This window comes from Phalacrocorax aristotelis, chromosome 9 (genome assembly GCF_949628215.1).
Source record: "Phalacrocorax aristotelis chromosome 9, bGulAri2.1, whole genome shotgun sequence".
Classification (NCBI taxonomy): domain Eukaryota; kingdom Metazoa; phylum Chordata; class Aves; order Suliformes; family Phalacrocoracidae; genus Phalacrocorax; species Phalacrocorax aristotelis.
This window is the reverse complement of record NC_134284.1, coordinates 32,266,529-32,289,945: the sequence shown is the minus strand read 5'-3', so window position 1 is coordinate 32,289,945 and position 23,417 is coordinate 32,266,529. Positions and strand designations below refer to the sequence as shown.

The 23,417-nt window shown below is 49.6% G+C and overlaps 1 protein-coding gene across 4 annotated transcripts in view; it reads left to right on the top strand.

Annotated features, from left to right (window-relative positions):
- Nucleotides 1-23,207, top strand: part of DAAM1 (dishevelled associated activator of morphogenesis 1) — a 95,524-nt gene extending 72,317 nt beyond the window's left edge. For 3 of the 4 annotated variants that reach the window (XM_075104194.1, XM_075104192.1, XM_075104193.1), the window contains exons 17-26: nucleotides 5,915-6,018; nucleotides 11,269-11,353; nucleotides 12,100-12,206; nucleotides 13,944-14,032; nucleotides 14,248-14,416; nucleotides 15,184-15,291; nucleotides 17,423-17,483; nucleotides 18,136-18,267; nucleotides 20,975-21,145; nucleotides 21,600-23,207. In XM_075104194.1, the coding sequence (XP_074960295.1) occupies nucleotides 5,915-6,018; nucleotides 11,269-11,353; nucleotides 12,100-12,206; nucleotides 13,944-14,032; nucleotides 14,248-14,416; nucleotides 15,184-15,291; nucleotides 17,423-17,483; nucleotides 18,136-18,267; nucleotides 20,975-21,145; nucleotides 21,600-21,809 (1,236 nt within the window). In that variant the 3' untranslated portion in view covers nucleotides 21,810-23,207. Of the gene's footprint in view, nucleotides 1-4,466; nucleotides 4,497-5,914; nucleotides 6,019-11,268; nucleotides 11,354-12,099; nucleotides 12,207-13,943; nucleotides 14,033-14,247; nucleotides 14,417-15,183; nucleotides 15,292-17,422; nucleotides 17,484-18,135; nucleotides 18,268-20,974; nucleotides 21,146-21,599 lie in introns of all 4 variants that reach the window. The other variant, XM_075104195.1, reaches the window with a different exon arrangement.
- Nucleotides 23,208-23,417: the final 210 nt, after the last annotated feature.

Below are 23,417 nucleotides of genomic sequence, written 5' to 3'. Positions count from 1 at the left end.
ACAAAAATCAAATCCCAAACCAAAATAATGACACTGCAGGCAAAAGTCTCTGCTTTTTAATCTCCTGCTCAAGCAATATGGCCCCAGTTTGGAAGGCATCAAAGCAACAAAGAAAATTAGACACTTATTTTACCCCAAGCAGAACCACGATGGGCAAAAGCAATGAGTTTTTCAAGAGGGCAGGAGAAAAAGCAAGGAGAGAAGCTGAAGAAGTCATGTTCACCTGCTGAACATCTGGCTGCATTGCTGGGAGGAGAGAAAGAGCTTGTCCCGCTCTTGCCAGGCTCAGGTGGAGGGACGGTTCTGGGAAGGAATAGACCCAACACATAAGCTCCTTAGGCAACGTGAGAGCTTAATCTCTTACAGAGACTAATTAATGGAAAGATCAGGGCAGATTAGAGCAGGGCAAATATCAAGAGTAACCCACCAAAGGTGCATGCTGCCCAAGTGTGTTTCGGGAATAGGTGACCACAGTGCTGGCTCTTTCCCCCAGTGTTTTGGAGCTTTGACTCATGCCTTCTGAAGGGCACATCTGAAGATGAGATGAAAATGCAATAAAAACCTGGTGTGTCAGTGGGATGGTTTGCCCTCTGGCTTGTCTGCCTGAGTCTATGAATCACCTGGTGTGCTGCAGATTATTGCCAGGCAGGAGTCTGAAAATAATTCAGCTTGGCCAAGGTTCTGCTGGGTGAAGCGTCTAGTTAGGTTCAGGGCCAGCAAGTAGGGCAAGATACTGCAAGGAGAGCTGTGACACAGGCTTTCACCCCAGATGGGATGAGGACCAAAACGGAGCTGAATGTGGGAGCCAGGGACTGGCAGAAGATGCTGTGAGAGCATCTGGAAGGGATATTGGGAAAAAGGAGATGAAATCCCACCTGTGAGATGCTGCTGGGGCTGGAGCCACCCTTGGGAGCATGATGCACAAGTGCCTTGTGGCTCACCCAGGCTTCATCATACCACTGTTTTGTGTGAGCCAAGTGATGGTACACATCCCCCTGGACCTGAGGTCATATGACTGCTCACCTGCAAGTCCCCAGGGTGCCCCCACTTGCAGTCCCAGCATGGGGAAGGGGGTGCCTGGCTGCATGTCCCAGTGTTGCTGGCAGCACAGCTGTGGAGACAGCTGCTGTGCATGCACCAGCACGCAGGGTTAGATGCACTCCTTGACATAGCACATGCACCATGGGGCACTTTGCATATGGCGTGGGGCTGGGGGAGCTCCATGCGAATGACCTGTCCCTGCAGGGAAGGAGGATGACCTAATGCCTTAATAATTCGCAGCATTTTTGAGCTCTAGCAAAAGTTAGTTTCTGTTCTGAGCAAGCAGTGGAGGAGTAGGTATTTCTTCTCACTGCTCCCCATCTTGAGCCCTTGGCTGACAATCACTTCCTTGGTGACAACACCTCTCACTTGTCTGCAGACACAACGTGGGACATCAGGAGCTGCCTGCCTGCCCATGCCCTGAGCAAACCGGGGCTCCGAAGTCACATGGCTGGGTGGTACATTGCTTTGGCCAATGTCCCAGCAGTGTCTGGGACCAGCATGCAGAGGTGTGTGTGGCAGAGAGCTCTCAGACCCCCCATGAGTAGCTGTTGCAGGGCTGCTGTTGATGGGTCTTGGCTATTTTTATTGACATAGGGCCTGATAATCCCTAAGTAGTGCACAGACCTGAGACTTAATGAGGTACTTAATTTTAAGCATCTCTTTAAATGCTTTTCCCATGTCACAGGCTGGGATGTAAACACAGTCTATAAAGTGAGCTCTGGAGCTCTCAGGAAAGGCCCTTTCCGCACAGGGAGGACATGAGCTCTCTGGGCCTCCTGGAGCTCAGCCTGGGAGCATCCCTGCCCCATGCTGTCAGGAGAGTCCATATCCTCCCCACCCTTGCTAGCAAAGCTCTGCAGATGTCCCCATCCCGGGCAGAGGGCTTGGCCCCACAGCTGTCTGTGATACCAGCATTTACCAATCTTGCTAGATATAATAGAAAAACCTGCAGGACCTCTGCATTTCAGGCTGTGGCATGAGGACCCAGCAGGACTGTGGGTATCTGCTTAAGGACATGCATGTGGTGATGGAGAAAAGCAAGTCTTGGGGCCATCGGGGCTTAGATGTGTTACACAGGGGTCTGCTCCTACAGCAGAGATATTTTGAGAGCCTGCAAGGGCAAGAGGCTGGGAGTGGTGCTGATAAGTGGCAGTGACACAGCCAGGGCAGTCCTGGCAGGTCCCACAGCGGTGACTGATGTAAAAGAGCTGGGGCCAAGTGGAAAAAATATATGTCGTTGAACCAGGGGCACAGCAGTGAGCTGGGAAATAATTCATCTCCCAAAAAGGGATGAAAGAAGAAAAGCCTCCAGCTCCTCTGTGCAAGTGAGAGTGACCTGTGCAGGGACCAGAGGCAACAGGGGTGGGGAATGTTTGTGGGGGCAGTGACAGCAGATTTAAAGCTACTCCTTCTTACACAACCATCCTGCAGCAGAGGCTAATCAGGATTCATGTGAGGGGAAGTGGCAGAGATGAGGCTAGTTTGAGGCAGAGAGGGAGGGGTTTTGTAACAAGCCTTTTCTCTACTTTAATGCATGGGGAGCCCTCCCTCTCCTGGAGCAGGAGACTGCAGGAGGACCACCACGTCCTCCTCTCCAGCAGCATGGAGCAAGTCTGAGCATCATGGGGCAGGTCTGAGCATCAGGACAGAAGGAGGGCTTCCTAATTAAGGACCAGTTAAATGAACAAGAAGATTCTCATTGCTGCTTGTGTGTGTGCTTTGTGTCTGTCCCATGAAGGAGCCTGCTGGGAAGAGGTTGCTTTATGAAACACCAATCCTTTACATCCTTGACTGATCCATGGAGTTAATTCTGTCTTTGCAACAGCCTCTCATCCAGCTAAATTATAGGGTTTTTCATCTAACCTCCCTGAAGTACGGCAGTGGCAGCTTGGGTGTCCTTATTCAGGGTCTGCAGGTCCCCCTTGCCTTGCTACCAGTTTGGTAGCATTGCCAGATGTCTGCTCCTGGGGAGGGTCATGGCAGCTCTTTGACACTTTTCTACGCAGACGGGTGCTACACTGCCTCATGGAACTACTCAGTGCAGCACCTGCAGTGGGGTGCCCACACTGCACCCCGTGGGTGCCCACCCCTCTGCCAAAGAAAGGGTCAGTCACTGCTTTTCTTGGCTGACGTTTCTTTGCCTCCTGGCACGTCTTGTTCTGCTTCATAGCCACAGCATCTCTGTGGGCTCAAGGAAAGCCTGACACTTTGGTTTTTAGCCACAGGGTTTGTGATCAGCACAGTTCAGTCCCCAGCAGGTGCCAGTACCCCAGCCCTGGGTGTTCGGTGGCGTCTAACAGAGCCCTTTCCCATCCTCCTGCCCAGAGCCATGTGTGGGTCTTGGGCTGATCCAGCCTCAGCAGCTGGTCAGGGGAAAACCTGTGTAAAAAGGTTTCCTTTAAAAAGGCAGCAGTGCTGGTCTGTGTTTGGAAATTATCAACTTGAACAAGGCACATGGGCCATTGGCTGCCTTGGCACGGAGGGGCTGGAGGGAAGTGCCCTTGTAAACCAGCTGTGTTTGGAACCACCTACCTCCTCCACTCAATGACTGCCTTACCTTTCTACTAAAAAAAAATAAACCGTTTATGCACCTTTGAAACTGCCCTCCCCGTCAGGGAGCTGCTGGATGGTCTCTTGAGCCAAGCACAAAAAGAAAAAAAGATGCAGCCTAGGGAACAAGGAGGGAAAACCCTCATGTGTGTGTGTGTGTGTGTGTGGTGTGCTGACAAAGTGCATTCAGTCTGGTGGGGGGAGCCCGGCAGGACAACCAGGTCTTCAGAGGACCAGTGGTGCCAGCAGGGTGTCAGGGTGGCATTTGGCTAGGCTGCCAAGCCCTGGAGGAGGGGAGTTGTCCCTGTCAGAGGAGAAGTCAAGGGGAAACGTGTTGCCACGGCAAATGGTGACTTTTCTGTGGCCAGATTTGCTCCGGGATGAGCCTCTCGTTATTTCCACTTGAAAGCCCTGTTTTTCCTGGCAGTCACGTTGGCATTTCAGTCTCTTGGATTCACAAAAACTAGCAATTTTCTTCCCTGGCACAGCGGGCTGGGCAGTGCTGTGCCTTTGGGCCAGCACTTGCTGACTCTTATGCAGAGCAGTGGCAGGGCTTGGCCAGCATCCTCCCACCTTGTCCCATGTCCCCTTCTCACCTCCTTGCACACCAGCACCTTGCCTGACCCATTCATGGAGCCGCCTCTCTCTCTCCCATCAGCCCTCTCCTCCTGCGCATCCTTTAATCCTCACCACATTTTCATGTGCATCCCCCCTATTTCGGCACTGGTGGACCCCGAGTGCCTTCCCGTGCTGCCGAGACCCCTGTTTTGCACCCTCCCCTTGACTGTGCTTCAGTTCCTTTTGGTTTTGCTGAGATCACTGAACTGCATGTGTTTTTACTGCCTTTTTCCATGCTTCTGCTATGGCCATAGGACTTCTTTGTGAACGGTAGCTCCAGACAGGTAAGCGAGCACCTGCTGTAGCCCGGCACCTGCGAGCGGTGAGGGCAGGGCAAGCATGGGGCTGGGGACACAAGGGATGCACACAGTGCTGCGGAGGGGTTAATGTGCAGCGAAATGGGTGTTTAATCAGAGAGTTACAAAGATCACCAGAAGGAGCAACTTCAGTGTTGATGCCTTGATGCCAGGGAGGCTGGTAAGTACGAAGGTGCCCTCTCTGATGTCTGGCTGGATGTTGCAGCCAACATCTGAGTCCACGGGTTGAATTTTCAGATGCAGCTTAACACAGAGAAGCTCCTACACTTGAGCATTTTCGCTTTTCAAAAGATGGAAATAAATAAACTCATACCTGTGGGTTGAAGCTCTCTGTTTCACTGCGGTCAGATCAGGCAAGGTGCATGAGAAGGGCAGCTGGTAGTAGGTGTCTTGGGGCACACCTTCCTTCACCTGCCACTGCGTTTGCTCGACACTACCTGTCCCAGCAGCTTCCCACTTCTCGTAGCTGTTTTTTTTCATTCAAACAAGAATAAGAGTAAAACATGGCAACTTCTGTGCTCACTCTCAACCCGTGCAGTGGCTGCGTGCCAGGTCTCCTACGCTCATAGACATTTAGCGCGGGTCTGTAGCGCAAGGGACCTTGCAGCTCCAGGTTGTGTTCCTTCCAGAAGGATTAAATAGCTGGCTTTTAATTGATTAACCTTAATAAAACATGCAATATGGTAAATTAAAACCAGGGGCAACGTGAATCCCTTGGGCAACCCTGCAAGATTGCTGTTATCTAGATCTGCCCATTTGCCCGCAACTGCAATTTGGTATATTGTTACTCATTTGAAGGTAACATACTTAAGCTGCTTAGGAGATGTAGGTATTTATGCCACACCAATTCCTGCTTTCAAATCCCTTATTTGGAGAGAATTTCCCTGAAAGAGCAGCAAATGCTGCAGGTTGCATTTGCAAGTCTGGTGGCTTGTATTGGCTAGCTTGCTCAGGAGGACTGATGCGTGAAGGGCAACTGCAGATGTTTGGAGCGGGGGTGAAGAACAAGAGTGATGCTGAGTGTGTGCATCAGCCCATAATGAAATATTTCATGCGAGGATTTAATGAAGTATCACAAATATGTATGCTAAGAAAGCCCAGTTTTATTTATTCAGCAGCACCTGTGTGTTGCAGATTCTTAAATCTTCCGTGTCGGAGAAAATATTTACATTTCTAACCAGTGCTTCAAAGCTAGCTCTGTTTTATGAAATGACTTACTGTGTTTCAGTTACAGGCGATGGGTTTTACCTGTAACCTGTGGTGACAATCCTGATTAATGGGGGTCCGCTAAGTATCACGCTGCTATGTGCTGAGAGTACTAAATGTCTTTGCTCCTCCATGGCTTTTCTCCAGGCTTTGTTTTTTCCCCCCCTGTTTTTTTGTAGAAGGAAGATGCTATCGATGACACCTTGAGTTCCCGGCATAAAGTCAAGGAGCTTTCAGTCATAGACGGCCGGAGAGCTCAGAATTGCAATATCCTCCTCTCCAGGTAAAGTTAACACCTTCTCGCCCTCTGGGGAGTGGGGGGTCGCTTGATAACCTTCCCTGGGCTGGAGGGGTTCTCCTCATCCCTGGGGGAGGGTTGATGACAGGAGCCAGCATGGGAGGAGAGCCAGTGACACCTGAACCCAGCTGTAGCCTTACACCATTCATGGCAGGGTGGCACAGGGGGGAAATGCAGTTAACTGGGTACGTGGCAATTCAGTGTCCCTGGAAAGCCCCAGAGGGGCTGGGGTACCCAGAGAGCCTTTACAGGGTATGGGACAGGGTTTGATTTCACCTCTTATCTTCCTCAGCCTGGGTTTTTTTCCTCTTTGGTGGTGGTTGAAGAGAGTCTCTGCTGGGCTGGGAAAGCGCTGGGTATGTCAGGGTGCAGGGAGCAGCAGTGTAATTCAAGTCAGGTCCTGGCTGCCCGCATGGGTGTCCTGTGGCACATCTGGATTTTGGGAAGGGCAGTGCTAACCAGGCAGGCTTAGCACTGCTTAGCACTGCTACCAGCAATTTAATTCAATCTCCAGATTGCTGCCAAGAGGACAAAAAGTGCGTTTTCTGGCAAGATAAACTATACCAATAAGGCTTCTGAGAAAGGAGAAGCCAGGCTGCAGTGGTCTGAAAGGATCAACCATCAGTGTAGCTACTTGGAAAAAAAAACCAAACAGCAGCAGAAAATGCCACTTGTTTCTGACCCACATTAAAAAAAGAAAAAACAACAGTAGCAAAATATAGCTTCATTCGGAAAATTCATTCTGCTGCCTGGAAGTGCAGAAGCTTATTTTGTGCCACTCAGGTCCAGCTGGGGATGGAGCAGCATCACTGGCATGTTGGGCTTGCAGCCACAGCACCCAAATTCTGTATTCTCCTGGACTGTGGGTCAGTGGAGCTGGTGCCTTACCTGGGCAGCCTGGCTGGCTTCCTTCCCTAGAAAGCATGCAGAGGCTGATGTCTGCAAAAAAACCCCAACCCTCTGTGTGGGTAACTCACAGTCCCCAGTGCTTCTTTAAGCTTTCCCAGAGGTGGTCCACAGCCCTGTGGGCAGCAGGAGTGATGAGTGCAGTGAGCCGTGTGCCGCAGCATTTGGTGGTAAAATTGCTGTGTTTATGGCTGTCTCTGCTCTGGGTTGCTTCTGGGGATTTTTGTACTTCCTAGCAGTCCAAATAAAAAGGATGACAATGAAAGCAGCGTTTAAAGAAGCAGGCAAATGAGTACGTCTGTGGCAGCCAGCTATTAGCAAGTAAAGCGATGGGATTCGGGGCACTGGCTGGTCTGCTCCCTGGTGTACTTAGGCTGAGCATAGTCAGAGTGGGTTTAGGTGTAATTCAGCCAGAGGTTTAAGTGTATAATTGAAAGTTAAGCACACAAATAGCCCCTTCAGTGGGAAGGGGAGCTACCCAAACACTTAACTTCAAAGGCATCTTGTGTGTCTTACTGAGTAAAGGTCTTAATTTCATCTCACCAGCAAATCGTTCACTTCCAAGAAAGTGATGGCTGGAAACGAGTTGTCAGTAATTAATCCAAGAAAAATAGCAAGACAGAGTCTGCTGCCTGTCTGCCCTCCCCTTTGGGTTGTTTCCTAAGGGAGAAGTGGGATCAGGCCTGCCTTGCAGGGTGGTCCCCAGGACTATCATACAGCTTTTCCCAGGCATGTCCCGCAGCATCGGGGCCCTGCAGGGACAACTGGCTCTGGGGAAGCAGTGCCTTGTGCCAGCTGCTGCTTTGGAGGTGCTTTGGGGTTCATCCCATGGTGCTCCCAGGGATGTGTGGGTAGAGGGGCCAGCCAGGCAAGGCATTTCTCTAGCACTGCAGAAGCAGGCAAATCTGCTCCTTCCCCTGTTTCTGCAGGGGACCACAATCGAGTTTCTGTCCCCAAAATCCCTTTGGGTGATTTACTTTTTATGCCAAGTGGCTAAAAGGAAGGGCAGTGTCGGGATGAAGCCCAAGCATCCTGCTGGTGGGCTCAGGTCCAGCCCCTGCATCTCCAGCAGACTCCGTGTGACCTTGGGCGTACACTTTCACCTCTGCTTGCCCCAGCTGCCCATCCCTAATCTGGGCAGAGCAGCAGGTCCCTGGTCCCAGTGTTGCAAAGTGACTGGTCTCGCAGGGTGGCTCACTGCAGCTGGGCTGCTGCTCTCTGGCCTCACTCACAGCCACCACAGGGACAAGTACATTCACATGCAAAAGGACCTGCAAGCTTGGCCCCTGATTTAGCCCAGACGTTTGTAAGCTCAACAGGCATTGTCTGGCTTGCAGCATGGAAAGATTACGGCCAGTGAGATACTTTATCTCTCTCTGTAGATTTATTTTTTTGCCTGTTTCCCTTGCTTTGAGAGAAATTACTGCACAGTGAGATCACTGGATTTTCTTCTGGCTTGTAATGCAGCACAAGAATTTTTTTAACACTTGCTTTTTTTCTTCTTTTTTTCTTCTTTTTTTGAGGAATGCTTTGCCAATGTCAGTGCATTATCGGATCTTCTTCCATGTACCCACCACGTCCTTGCTTTTGCTCCCTGTGTACATGTGTGTATTTTTAGTGTTGCATTCTGTAAGATGCAAATCAAGCCCTTGCTCCATCGCTTTCTGCCTGTGCTGGTTGTGAATGGCTCGTTTGATTCCTCTCTCCAGCGAGGCAGCGTGGAGCATTTTTCTCAAATGAATGTGGCTTTTCAAGAGGGCGCGTCCCTTTCCCTGGCAGAATTGGTTTTTCCCCTTCACACTTACTACGTCCTCTGCGGGATTCTATAAAAGCCACGCAAAATAGCCCCATGCTTGTCAGGCTGGCGAGCTGTCACTTCGCATCAGCAGGCTGCTGGCTTTAAATCCCTGTGACAGCAAGTCCTGTGACCTCGTTCCTCTCAGACGGCTCACGTTCGACAGCTGCTGCCAACAATGATAATTATTGTGGTTATAGATAAGCTTCTAGCTTTCACTGGCCCCTTTCCCATCAAATTGTCTGAGAAGCTGTTTTCTTCTGGCGCCCCATGCTTGCTCTCTGCCGATGCCGGGGCAGGCTCTTGTTCTTGGCATTGGGTTATGATGATTCCTGAGAAAATTTTTTTCAACCTCTTTCTTTTTAAATATATTTTATTGTTGACTTTGCTTTTAATGAGCAGGGCTTACAGAAGTCAACCTCGTCTTTCACAGCCTCCTGGAGATGATCACGGTGGAAAGTGTGTGCTTTAGGTGTTCACTTTGGCTTTGGATGAGGGGTAGCCGCCTACCTGCCTGCTTCTCCCAGGAGCATTTTTGCCTCCCAGGGATCCCCCAAATGTCCAAACCCAGCCAGTGTCCACTTTTCACCTGTGACATTTTGTTCTTGGTCTGAGCTCTTGTGTCACTGCTTGGGTGCAGCTTCATATCCCACCTCAGGTCATGTCCATCCTGGCCACTGCCCACATATGGGACAGGTAGGGTGTCCGCAGGACATGGCTCCCATCACTGCAAGCAGCAAAGGGGACATTTTCCACAGATCCTGGGTTTGCTCCTTGTACAGCAACCCAGGCAATTGTGCTGGCTGCTTCTCAGTGCAACCTTTGTGCTTCCTTCCCTGGCTGAGGTGAGATTTTAACTGACGACTCATTTAACAAACCCTCTCTTGGGGGGCTCCCTCGAGCAGGAGGTGAGAGAGGACCATGTGCGGGACAAGAAACATGGGCTTATAAGAAACAAATATTTACTTGCCAGGTGTGTAAGATCCACATACCAATCCTTCACTTCCAGTCTTGAGCAAAAGATTTCAAGCTAAACCAAACCCTCATCTTAGAGCCCAGCACCCTTCCTGTTTTAGCTTCATCTTCCAAAAGCCAGCTCCACAGCTGAAGAAATGCCAGGATGAAAAACATCCTCCTCATTTAATTACTTGGAGTGATCAAGTCAGCTCTCAATCTTCTTTTTGATCTGCTGATCAGGTTGACACAAGGTGTCACATCCCGCCATAGGATGTGTTGCTGTTTTCAGCTCCTTCCCTTGAGCCACATCCAGTGTTTCAGCATCCCTTGGCAGCACTGATCACCAAGACTGGGGCGATGGGTTTCCTTAAAGCCCATGAATGGGTCTTTTCAACTGTGTGACTTTTCCCTGCATGCAAGAATGGGGGATTTTTTTTTTAAACTATATCTATTGCAGTGGCTTTAACCATCACTGCAAGCTGGGCAAGGGGGTAGGGTATTGGCAGCCATAGTTGCAGGAGTTTCTAGGCTTTCCCTTTTTTGCATTTAGATTATTTTATGAAATACAATGTAAAAACATGAAGAAAAATATGTGTGGTTTTGCAATCAAAGTCATTGCAGGGAGCGGTCACAGGGAGTGCTGCAGACGTATAAAACTGTAATTAATGGCTGCTCTAGCCCAGGAATTGCTGAGGGCGTCTTTCAATCTATCTATTCCCTCAGCTCAGTGTGGGCTGCTGGGTAAGACCAGCCTGTTTTTGCTTGCTGTGATAGAATGATCCATATTTAGAAATATCCAGTTTGAGGCTACATCTTCAATTCCTGTTACGTGAAGTGGAGGAAGAAAAAGGTGGAGGGGGGTGCTGTTTTCCAATCTGTTACACTTTGAAACACATTGAATCCCCACCCGCCAAAAAAAGTGATGGGTTTCCTGGGATGCTGAGCACCCGTTTCCCCAAATTTTTGATGTCTTTTTCTTCCTAGAAGGAGACTCCAACCAAAGGCAGCTGGGAGAGGTGGGGGAGACAACTTTAAAATCCAAGAGGAAGCAGCAGAAATTGGCCAAATTTTCCTTAGGAGTTGTGGCAGTGAGTTCAGGAGCTGGGCTGAGCTGTGCTCCTGAGCCCGGGCTGGGCTGCCAACACGAAGTGTGACCCCCTCTGGCCCCGTGGCCCTTGGGGATGCTGGCACTGTAGGAACAGCATTGTTATGGGCAAGAGTTACATATAGAAGCTATATATATTTAATACACATATAATATAGTACTTACAATACTTACATAAAATACTATAAAATAGGGAATGGCAGCTGTGGTTCAGGGAGAGGGAATTGGTTGGTGGGCTTTGACCCCCTGTTCACAGCAGGGCCAGGGCTGCTCTGTCCTGTGCCTTGGCAGAGCACAGTCCTACCATGTTTCTCGCGCATCCTCCTTCATAAGACGCTGTATAGCGTTATTTGTGATGCTGCTGCTGGCCAGGAGTTAAGCTGTTCATGTTGCATGGGTGTGTAACAAAATGCTCCTGAACCTTGCCCGATTGCTGGGCTGGGAATAACTCTCCTTCCCCTCCACCTCCCAGGCTGAAACTCTCGAACGACGAGATCAAACGAGCAATTTTGACGATGGATGAGCAGGAGGACCTCCCAAAAGACATGCTGGAGCAGGTGGGCAATGTGCCTTGTGCTCCTCCATGGTTGCCTCATGCCGAGACCACACTGTGCAAGGCGCTCGGGACCAAACCGCAGCTTTAAGAAGTGTGTCAGGGCCCCACATTATTTACCAGCTGCGTGGCGAAAAACCACCCAAGTGGGCTGGAGCAGCAGGAAAGCAGCTCAGTCATAGCATCAGCGCTGGGAGCATCATGGTCTACCTTGGGACCCCAAGGCTGAGCCACTTGCCTGTTTTGTGGCTGCAGCTTAAAGTTCATGCTTGGTGTGGTTTTATTTTTGAAAGCTTGTTCAGCATTTGTGCAGTTGTCAAAAAGGGAATCCCATTTTTCACCCCCTCTGAATCCGTTTGGAAGCATTTATCTGCATGTCCTTAAAGCTGAGCTGGTAACTGCACTTTCAGCAGAGACATGGGAGGATTCATTGCACAAAATTTCCATCTGCATATAGGTAGGGTTGCAGCAAATGAGTCTCTCAGATCCCCTCTGGCAGAGTTGATGTTGAAAACTCCTTGGAGCAGATGTAGTGCATCTGTTGTAAAACCAGAGTGATGGCAGGGCACTAATGTTGTGGGGTTATAGGAGGGAGGCTGAGGGACAGTGATAACACTTATTTCATAGGTGCTTTGGGGTCACTTTCTGTGCAAACTGAAAGGTAGTAGGTTCAAGCAACTAAATCCCCATTTGTCTCCTGAAAATCTCTGCACGGACCTCATGTCCACCAGTGTGCTTTCCCTTGTTTAGCTCCTGAAGTTTGTTCCTGAAAAGGGTGACATTGACCTGCTGGAAGAGCATAAGCACGAGCTGGACCGCATGGCCAAGGCTGACAGGTTCCTCTTCGAAATGAGCAGGTGGGTGGCCCAGGGGACATGTGTTTTAGCCAGTGGCTGCACGGGCTGGTCACGAGGTAGCTGTTTCATGGAGCCTTGTTAGGAAATAAGCCCTGCTTACTGTTTTTTACATCAAGAAATAAGTGGGCCAAACAGATGGGAGGGCAAGCAAGGTGGTCCCACCCATAAGGATTGCTCATGATGCTGCTGTGCTCCTAAAATCAGGGTTGTGCATCCCAGGCAGGCAGCAGCTGGACAGAGTAGGGGGGAGGGATGGAGAGATGGATCCTCTCAAGACAGGTGCTGGCTTCTGAGGTCATGTCCCAACACATTTGCCCTCTCATTTCGGGGAGAAAAGCTCAGTGTGGCACAGCTCTGCAAAGGACTGCATTGTCTGCATCGTCGCCCAGGTGGGAAGTGCTTTCTGAATGATAATGCAATGCTCCTTTCCCCTTCACGAACATAGCCTAATAAAAAAATCAAGGCTGATTTATGTAAATTTTGCCCTGCTGTGTAGACGAGTCCCACTCCTAACCTCAGGATTGACTCGTCCCTGGGGCTTTTGAGAATATATGAGACGGAAAAGAAATGTCATTTATTCCTGCTCCTGGTAGCAATCATTGAGGCTTAGAAGTCTTCAGGGATGAATAACCTTATCTTTTGCCCGCACATCCTCTAGAGGTGCTGGTTTAAAATCTTGAAGCTCCTTATTTAAATCCAACTGAGTACTGAGCTCCTTGAATTTCTTAGGTGAACTTCAAGCAAGTCACTTGTTTGCAAAGTCAGTGAATTTTACAATGGGAGATCAAAAATAGAAACGCTCCTGTCCTCCCTGAGAAATGCACCAATGAACACTGGGGCGATGCACCATGTAGTTGCTGAGTGTCAAAAGCAAGCAGGACAGAGCTGTGAAGTTCAGACCTGAGCCCTCGGGCCTGGAAGATGCTCAGAATTAGCTTTCCTATTGCAGGTCACCTTTCTTCTTCACAGTCTCTTGCCCAAGTGTTGCTCCCATGCCTTCATCTTTTGGAAAGCACAATGTGCCGATGCAAATAATTTCCTTGATTTCTGGCTTTCTGATTTGCCCTGTGGTCTGTAACCGAGTGTGATGTCTTTGTCACCTCTGATTAGTGCAACAACAGCGCAGCCCATGGCCTTTTCTGTGAGCACATCTCCCATGGGTCCTTCGTCCAAATTACTCAAATTAGACTGCTGTTTGCATACAAGTGAGATCTTGTTTAGCATAAATACAACTGACATGAGCAGAGCTGTCCCTAACTTGCTGAGGAAAGGGCTGGATTGGGCTGTGTTGGTGGCTTTCCAGCCCAGGCCATCATTCTGAGGATCTGAAGGTCCAGTTTTGTTAGTGCTAGTTGTTGGTGTGCCTGTGTCAAGCTACAGCTCATCACAAAACCATTGGGAGTCCAGACCTCATCAGCATATTTGCTAAGGAGTGGTCGTAAATGAACTGTTTGTTCATAGCAATAGGGTGTGAAAATGTACTTGCTGAACCTGCTGAATTAAGGATAGGCTTAAGCATGTGCTTAAGAGCCCACCTGGATCTACCCCAGGACAGCTGTAGGTTCAGTTGTCATTTTTTTCCCATCCCAGCATAGTTTCAGGGAGAAATGCGGTCATTATTTTTTAATCACTGTGGCTCAAGTGCGTGCACTTTGTAAGCACAGCTGCAAGCAGCAGAGCAACTGAGCTCTGCCTGGAGCAAGCAAACCTCAACCTGCACCTCTTTTTTTTTCCCAGGATAAACCATTATCAGCAAAGGCTGCAGTCCCTCTACTTCAAGAAGAAGTTTGCAGAGAGAGTTGCAGAGGTCAAACCCAAGGTGGAAGGCAAGTGACTGGTCCTGCTAAGGTCGCCAAGGGGCTCTGTGCCGGCACAGGGAGTGTTTGTCGAAAGAGCATCCCTCTGTGGAGGTTGCAGTGATGCAGGGGAAGGGAGGGAGCTGGTGGCTGCTCTTTGACCATGGGGGCACTGAAGGGGTTGCTGCAAGGGCCCAGTGTGCTGTCAGGGCAGGGGGTAATGTCCCACACCTCTCTGCTTTCAGCCATCCGTGCCGGCTCCAAGGCGGTGCTGCAGAGCAGCAGCCTCCAGCAGCTGCTGGAGGTGGTCCTGGCCTTCGGGAATTACATGAACAAAGGCCAGAGGGGCAACGCCTTTGGGTTTAAGATCTCCAGCCTCAACAAGATCGCAGACACCAAGTCCAGCATTGACAAGTGAGCAGCCCTTGCTCTCGTCCTCGGTATCGTCCACGGCCCCCGGGATGCTGGGGGAACAGAGGGTTCATTAGTGTTGCCTCTGGGATGTGGGTAGGTGGGAGCAGTCCCCTCCCTCCACCCCCCCATCTGGCACACCTCATGGTGCAAGCACTCATTTTTGGAGCAGGACAGATTTCAAGGCAAGCCAAGCTGCCAATCAGTATGAGGATCGGCAGGGGCTTTCCTTCCTGGGCTGGCTAAACTGCAGCCAAGGCTGATAGGAAGGATCATCCCCTCCAAATGCTTTTTCCCCCCTTTGAGAAGCCAAAAGCCATCATGCTGTGGCACAGTGGTGGGAGGAGGGGTCCCAAGGATTCCTGTCTACGGGAACCCCCTCTGCAGGCCCCCAAGCTGCTGCAGCCATCACCTGGTTCGCTCTCAGCCATCAAGCTCCATGAACAGAGTGAGAGGAGCTGAGTCAGGTCTCAAATCTGCCTGTTCTCATCCAGCAGTAAAGACAATGGAGGATGGGAGCAGTGATGCTCAAGTTGCCTCCCCTGGGTTCCTCCTGTGGAGGGCCCTTGCTTGCAGGGACCAGGCTGCTCTGCACTGTGGCTGTGCATGGGACAGGCCCATCCCGTGGCCCCGGACAGGCAGTGAGCAGCATCCTTGCAGAAATCCCAGAATAGTTCATTACCGGGGTTGGGATTTAACCAGGGTTTTTCAACTGAGCTCTTGGCTCCCCATGGTGTTGCCACACTAACCTTGCCGTTCCTTTCTCCTAGGAACATCACCCTTCTGCACTATCTCATCACTATCGTTGAAAAGAAATATCCCAAAGTCCTCCGCCTGCATGAGGAGCTGCGAGACATCCCGCAAGCAGCCAAAGTCAAGTAAGCAAGGATTTAGGTGGTGCTTAGGGAGGGCCGGGTGCGCCTCTCCCTTGGCTCCAGCCTGCCTTTCCGTGTCATCCTCCCCTGCTCGTGCTCCCAGCCAGATCCTGGCTGCTGGGCTGGGCCCTGTGCTGCAGCCACGCTGGCCCAAGAGCAGCCCTGGAGGCTGGAGCAAACATCACCTGATGGCTTTAAATCTCAGCCCTTGCAGCAAAGGGCTGCGAGCCTCTGACCACGAGGGAGGGGAGCTGCCTGGAGCAGCCATTTCCTGTTGTTATCTCACCGCAGAAGCATTTAATTAATTTCTAATGGTACGTTAAGTAATCTGGGAGGAAGCGGTTGCGGTGTGGCTGCAGATAAAGGGCAGCTGTTTATCTGCGTGTGGCTGGGAGGCTTTGCCTGCAGCACAGGCAGGACCAGGCAGCAGCACAAGGGGCTCACCTGCCTCTGGGTCCTGCCTGGCCCTCATTCCACCACCACCATGGAGCTTCTGGTGTTTGCAACAAGCTTTTAAACCCTGCCTGCCTCCCGGTGACCTGTTGGAGCAGGCTGCTGCTGTCTTTTTGCAGGCGGAGGCCTCCGTTCAGCAAAGCCCTTAAACACACACTGAACTTAAAAGTGCAGGAGGAATCTGCTGTTGCATTGCAAAGCCCTCGAGTATGTGCTGAAGTCCCTCTGAAATCAATGAGGCTCTGTTTCAGTTTTAAAGTTCAGCAAGAGCTTACGGCTTTGCTGCTTTGGGGACCTGAGCAGCAAAGATCACACGTTTCTGCAGTCAGCACACGTGCGTGTTAGCTGTGGACATGAAAGGACCTGAAACTGCACCTTTGTAGAGAGGGAATGGCAAATATGCACAGAGTTTACAGGAGATCAAGGGTCTTTCAAGTTTCAAAGTGCTCTTGTAGGAATGGTGGCTTCCTCATGGAAGATCTGTAATGTGCAAAGCAAGCATCCTCACGTTTAAAATGTAAAATAATTGTCAACCATAGAGATTAAACAAAGTGACAGGACAAATCTTGGTGTGTAAGGAGGAGTGTGTAGCGGCTGCACCCACAGGCGCTGGCTGAGAACATGGTTGAGCAAGGCACGCTCCTCACAGGTGGAGGCTCCAGTTTTCTCGTGCTCATGTATCTGCAGCTGTTGTACAGATACACGTACAGGAAAGAAAACGTCTGCATAGAGGGTTTTTTTCCCCCCCCCCGAAGTTTATCATTTTGTTCTAAACTGGACAGCATATGTAATATTTGGGTTTGGTCCAATCTAGAGTGAAACAAAGAAGTTTCTAAAGCTCTGGAAAACCCTAAATTCCCCCCAGCCCTGCAGCTGCGAAGCAAAATTGCCGCCTCTGTCAATCCCACCACTAGTAATGAACTGCTGGAGCACAGGGCTCCCAAAACTGCATTTTCCCAGACTAAACCTGCCAGGAACGCTTGCCCCATGACCCAGCATCAGTATTTCCAGGGACCCCAGCCATAGGACAGACACCCCTGGAAAGACGTCAAGCCTGTGGTCATCAAATCTTTGTGAGAAAGCTTCCACTCAGATGTAGTGGTAGAAACCCTTAAGTACTTGAACATGATGCTCATCAGGGGCTTGAGCCTTGTGTAAACACAGTCAGCACCAGACGTGATGATTTATTTTCATTTCTCTCTATTTGGGTTGTCTCCCTTTATGAAAGCCTTGCTGTTCAGAAGGATGCTTTGCATGGCATTCACCTAACCATCGCTCCCTGAAAAAGTCAGCTGTGTGATGAGACAAGCAGCCTACCTTCTGCTGGCCCTCGAGAGGGAGAGAGAAATCCATGCCCAACAAAACCCTCTCCTGAGCTCCCCTTTTGCGTGGAGAGGTCTGGAGGCTGCTGAGCTTGCTAAGCCTGCACAGTCCCCTTGATTAAAAATACGGAAAAGTGCTTTGCTTTAAAACAAACAACTGCAACCACTTTGAGATGGGTGGCTGCCCTAGCTTAGAGGCTGTCAGCCCATTTTGCTGCTCAAAACATGCTGGTCTGCAGACACAAGGCAATATGTGCAGTGCTCGGGCCTTTTCAGTGGAAAAACATGGTCGAGTTGGTTGGAGAGCTGTAGAATTTGCTGGGGAAGGCTGAAAATTAACATCCTGTCATTTCCAACAGCATGACTGAGCTGGAGAAAGAAATAAACACCCTGAGGAGCGGCCTGAGAGCGGTGGAGACTGTAAGTATTATTTAAATTAAATATAGTCCAGCCTGGCTCCAAGCACCGTGGCATCCCTCCTTAGGGAGGCAGGCGAGGGAGCTCCCAGCGAAGTTGCTTTTATCTCACATCCTGGAGATCTGTTTGTCTTTCCTTCCTGTCCTGCACGTGTGCCTGCCCTCTTAGGGCTGTTTTGGCACTGAAGTTACTGTACGTGGTTAGGCACGTGCGTGGTTTATATCTAATACGCCAAGGGAGGCTGAGTAAGTCTGGTGATGATGCCCATGGAGGACCTGTGATGTGCCGGGGGGTCTCCCTTTGGCTATAAAACTGCAGAGGGCTGGGGCTCGGGCTGGGGAGCACTTCTGCAGCCCAGCTGGAGTGGTGATGAAATGGTGGAGGTATCCCGAAGGACTCACTGTCTTGCTAAATTATGCTGCTTCCACAATCTTTCCTGCAGGATTTGGCCTGAAAAGCATACTGCAGGCATAGTATTGTAAAACAGGGTAATCCATGGTCTCACACATGGCAGGAGAGAGCAGCAGTGGCGGTGCAGCCAGTACCCGTGGCACTGATGTAGGCACGCACCCAACAGCACTACCAGAGACCGATGGTATTTTTGTTCCTCATCAGCCAGGACCTGACCAGATTTACATATTTTCTCCCCCCAAAGGAGCTGGACTTCCAGAAGTCTCAGGTTCAGCAAACGGGAGACAAGTTTGTATCTGTTGTCAGCCAGTTCATCACATTAGCCAGCTTCAGCTTCTCAGATGTTGAAGATCTCCTGATGGAAGCAAAAGAACTGGTAAGGTCGACAACGTCTTTGAGATCTGGTTAGCATTTCAGCCTTTCCTCCAGCTAGCAGGGGAGGGATGGTCGTGGCCTTCCCAGAGCATATGCTGGGTTCTAACATCTCAGATACCTTCCCCATGAGATCATGTGAGTGTCCTGCTGAGACCATGACATGAGAAAGGTGCTGGGCTGCTCTTCACGGTTTGTTTGGAGTGGGTGGGCGGATACATCCCTGTCTGTCCCCAGGGTCTTTCTCCTGCTTCACAACCCAACATGCCAAGGGATTGCAGGTCAGGCCAACAGACTGCTTGCTTCTGGGATGCAAGATGTGCTGTAGGAAGCCATGAGATACCTGTCTGTATTTTGGAAGTGCAAGACAGGAGCTAGCTATGGGAGAGTTGTGTCCAAGGGCAGAGGAGATAACAGGTCATTTGTAAGGATCTGAGTTTTGGTGAAGAGCTTTCACTCAAGCCTAGAGGGCTTGCTTTGCTTTCCCTGTCTTAAAGTGGAAATATCCCAGTTTTGGTGACTTTAGAGTTAGAGGTGTGGCCATTGGGTCATCTTGGCCAGTGAAGGCTGAAGGTGGCAAGAAAGTGGGAGTTCTGTCTGGTGTTGTTGGAAGAGGAGGAAAAAAAGCAACCAGATCTTCAGTCTGGACGTGAGGTCACCCAAAGGTTGATATCAGAGCAACCTGGGCTGCCCAAGTGACACCACTTCTGCAGGGCAAAATAACATCTGATGGGTAACTTCAGTCTGAGACCTGCCCAGCTCTTCTCTCCAGAGAAGAGGGAGAGGAGCTCAGTGACATGAATGGAGGCCAACTTCAGACCTGGTTAGAAAAACTACTTAAGATGTTTGCCTTCCCCAGAGTAATGCCTTGGTGAGTGCTTTGCAGCCACATGCAGTGACCTCTTGCCATGTTGTCCTTTTGTCCCTACCACTGTTTTAAATCACAGCAAAGGGATGGCCGTTGGCTGACACCTGTGATTCCCAAGCACCTTTTGCTTCCCCTCTTTCAGGAAAGGGGCACACAGCTCATTTCCATTTCCTCCAAGAACAGTCCTCCAGTATCTCCTCTTTGGCCTGGCCTTCATCTTGGTTGAAGTAGCAGGGAGGTAGTCCAGCACAGACCATTTTACAGGTCCCATCCTTGTCCCACTGCATGATCTACCTCTCCAAAGACTGAAGTTACTAAGTGCTGCTACCTCCTTCTCCCTGGTTGTACCAATGTCCAGTTGGCACTGTCCTTCAGACCATCCACCCATGCTTGGGCGTTATGATTGACCATTGCCATCCTGAGGCCATGGCTAACGCAGGCCCTCCTTTTAACCTGTTGACAGTAAGCTGGCAGACCTTGCCTGCAGTGAGTTAGGACTGTGGAGGTGGTGACAAATGCTCTGCAAACTGTATCATCTTCTGCTGACTTGGCTGGCTCTGGAGGAGAAGGCCTGGTCATGGTCCCCAGAGCCCATCGAAGTCCAGTCTGAAGCAAAGCACAGCTGGTCCCATGGTTATTGTGTAGGATGGGCTGTGCAAAGTGTTCCAGCTCTTCACTTTTTAAACACACATCCAGTTTCAAACTGTGTCACTGCTTTCTCTTAGGAAAGCAGAAACATCATTATTTTATAAAGTTTACATCCTGCAAGGATAACATTTTCAGCCTTTCTCCCCACCAGAATCTCCTGCAACATGGCAGAGAATCCAGTATCTTGAGGAAAATCAACAATAACCTCAATTACATTGACTTATATAGTGACTCCTCTCAGATTCCTCCCTGCATCTTGAAGTGCTAAGTCTCTTAAGTAAACAAAAAATAAAAATGCCCTAAATGTCTTTTTAAGAGCCTTGGGTACCCCCGCAAATAAAACTAAATCATGTAGGCAGGCTTTAAAAATGTTCCTCTCGATCTACGCAGCAAAATCAAAGCAACTAATAAATCTGTGCTTTGATTTTGTTTTTCTTTTCTTTTAAGTGTGCTTATCTCCAGAATGCGCCGTCACAATTTTAACAAACTTTCTATGGACAGAGTCTCCTTCAAGTTGGAAGTGAGAACAAAGGATGTCAGTCCCAAGAATGACTCATGGGCTCCTTGGGGACCAGGACGCATCAGCAGATCATGGATGTCCTGTCCTGACCCTTGCTACGGCCTCATTCGACTCCCTTACATTAATGGTGTGCAAACAGCATGAAAGGCCGGAAAACTCCCTATTTCCCTACCCAGGGCTCTGCCTGAGCCTGGGTAGAAACGTCTTTTAGAAGTTTCACCAACACATTTGGTTTCAATAGCAGAGCATGTGGCAATGATAAATAATACCCCAAAAATACTTCAAAGGAAAACTTAAAAGTGCGAGTTTCCCTTCCCCTGCCGTGTTTACTATTAGTTTTATGTCTTCAGCCTTCAGTCCCGCAATATTTTGCTTCCTTGTTTTTACTGCTGCTTAGTTAATAAAGTCGAGCTGGGGCAGGGGGAGGCTCAGCAGAGCCGGAGGCGAGAAGGGTTGTGTGGGAGATGTTTTTGGAGAGGGGGCTCGGGAGCCATGCAGGTCAGCATTTACAGGGCAACAGGTAAAATATCAGATGGTTTATTTAATGTTTAAGTCAAGGCCTGATGAAGCAAATCCCTGCTCTCTGCTCCATCAGGGTGAAGGCTTCCCACGGAGGATTTTGCCTGTGCGGACGGTATCTCTGGGACTGACGGACCCCTGTCTTCTCTCTTCCAGTTTTCCAAGGCTGTGAAGCACTTTGGAGAAGACACAGACAAAATGCAGCCCGATGAGTTCTTTGGCATCTTTGACCAGTTCCTTCAAGCCGTGACTGAGGCCAAGCAGGAGAATGAGAACATGAGGAGGAGGAAGGAGGAGGAGGAACGCCGGGCACGCATGGAGGCCCAGGTGAGTGGGTACTGGCAAGTCTGGCAGCAACCCCAGCACATCCAGAGATGGCAACCTTGCCATGCTGTCCCCAACAGTTGCTTTTGGCCACAGTGGTACGGGGAGCACTGAAGGCTGGGCATGGAGCTTCTGCACTCTTAGACCCACCTGCTTTTTACTGCTGATTGTTTAATTAACTAATGACCTTGGGTTGGTGAGATCTTGGAGCTAAAATGTGCAGCAGTGTTAGTGCTGCCTGTGAGCTGCTGTGACCCACCAGCAGCAACCATGGGGCTGCAGACTTCAGCCCACAGGTCGTATCAATAACCCTGACCAGCTCTCGCGTGCTAAGCACTAGGGTGGGAAAACGCTCATGTTTCATGAGTCTGGGGGGTCACCATGCATGTGTTGGGCACCCCCACAACCACCTGCATGAGATGTCTCCTTTCCCTCCTACCCCTGCCACGGCACGTAGCTGAAGGAACAGCGGGAGCGGGAGCGCAAGGCGAGGAAGGCAAAGGAGAGCGGGGAGGAAGGTGGAGAGTTCGACGACCTCGTCTCAGCCCTGCGCTCGGGTGAAGTCTTTGACAAGGACCTCTCCAAGCTGAAGCGCAACCGCAAGCGCATCGCCAACCAGTTGGCAGACAGCGGCCGCGAGAGGCCCGTCACCAAGCTCAACTTCTGAAAAACAAACTACAACAACAACAAAACACAACAAAAAACGCGGGTTAGTCTTTTTGAAGTGGCTAGTGGGGTTTTTTATTCCCATTATACTGCCTTGCAATTCAAAGCAAAACAGTGTCACGCTCTTTCTCCCCGCGGGCGAGTGTGTGTGAGTGTATATACTGTGTATATAGTTGGGTCGGGGTCACGGACGGAGGTGCGTGGGCAGCCCACCTTGATGGGTGCCAGTGCCACCTCCTCCCCTCTGACCCACTCCATAAAGTAGTTCTCCCCATGCACAAGCACAATGCCGCATCCGCGGAGCAAGAGAGGACCCATCCCAGAGATGCCGGCGGTCCCTGTGGTCCCCAAAGGCAATGGGAAGCCGCTCCCCGCCACCCTCCCGCTCAGACCCTCCCCGGGCCATTTGCAGGAGACGCCTTGCACACAAACCGAGCAGTTTAAAGAAGAAAAGGAAAAAAAACAAAGTTGACTGAAGTTTAATATGTTGGTTGTTTTTTTTCTCGTTGTTGTGATTATTCCAAAAAACTGGCAGATCTGTGCTTTCGCACTGGCTCCCGAGCTCGGTGCCATAGGCGCTCCCAGTGATGCTCTTCCCGTCGTCCTTGGGAAACACTCTTTTTCCTCTTACCGCCATCTTCCTAAAGGAAAAAGTTCACCCCAAAGTGCTTATCGCTCTAACGCCACACAGATGTATTTATACTTTTATAACGTGTTCTGGCCCAAGACGGTGGGAAAGGTCAGTTCTCAGAGGAGACGAGGAGCATAAACTTTTGTGTTGTAATTTTTATTCTTGCTTTCTGTTCAATGGGACAAACTGAATCCTCTGTAAAGGTGGGTCAGGACCGAAGGTCTCTGATATACAAAGGGGCTGGTGCAAAACCCCCTGGCTCTCACCTACCTTCTTTTCTCTTTTCTTTATCGGACACACAGAAGCAGCGATGCCAAGAAACACTCGTCTCTTAGCCAGGTCCTTTTTTGACTGGTTTGCTGTTCATTGTCATTGCAAATTTGTAAGCAGAACTACCTGTCAAATGTCAGTCCAAAAAAAGACAAAAAAAAAAAAATTCAAAGCTCTCAGGGAGTAATAATTTAAAGGTTTAGAAAATTAAGAATTGGAGAATAAAAAGTAACCACCATTAACATATTAACATTTCTATTCTTAAATTATGCTGAGTATATAGAGGACTGTTACTTTTTACTTTTATTTATTTGTGGTGTGTTTTTTAAGAAAACAAAACAAAACCTTTTTATACCACCAACACTTTTTTGATCCTTTTTGGGTTTTTGTTTGTTTGTTCTTTTTTCCTGTGGAGAGATGAGTTTGTCCCTGTTGCACTAGATATTAACACTATTTGAAATAAGATTGGTTTGTTTTGTTTTTTTGGTTGGTTTTTTTTTTTGGTCAGATAATCGGTATTACTGGTGGGGTATGGGATGTCAGTTAACTATATGTACTGTATAGCAAAAGTGCTGTTTAAACTAATTTGTATAAAAAAAATATGGTTCTAAGCACCTGAAGGCCGTGGGGTCTGCGTGCTGAGTGAAAGCTGTGAAATCTCTCTCTAAGCAGAATTGTCAAGAGCTGTGGTTTTACCATTTTGTTCTT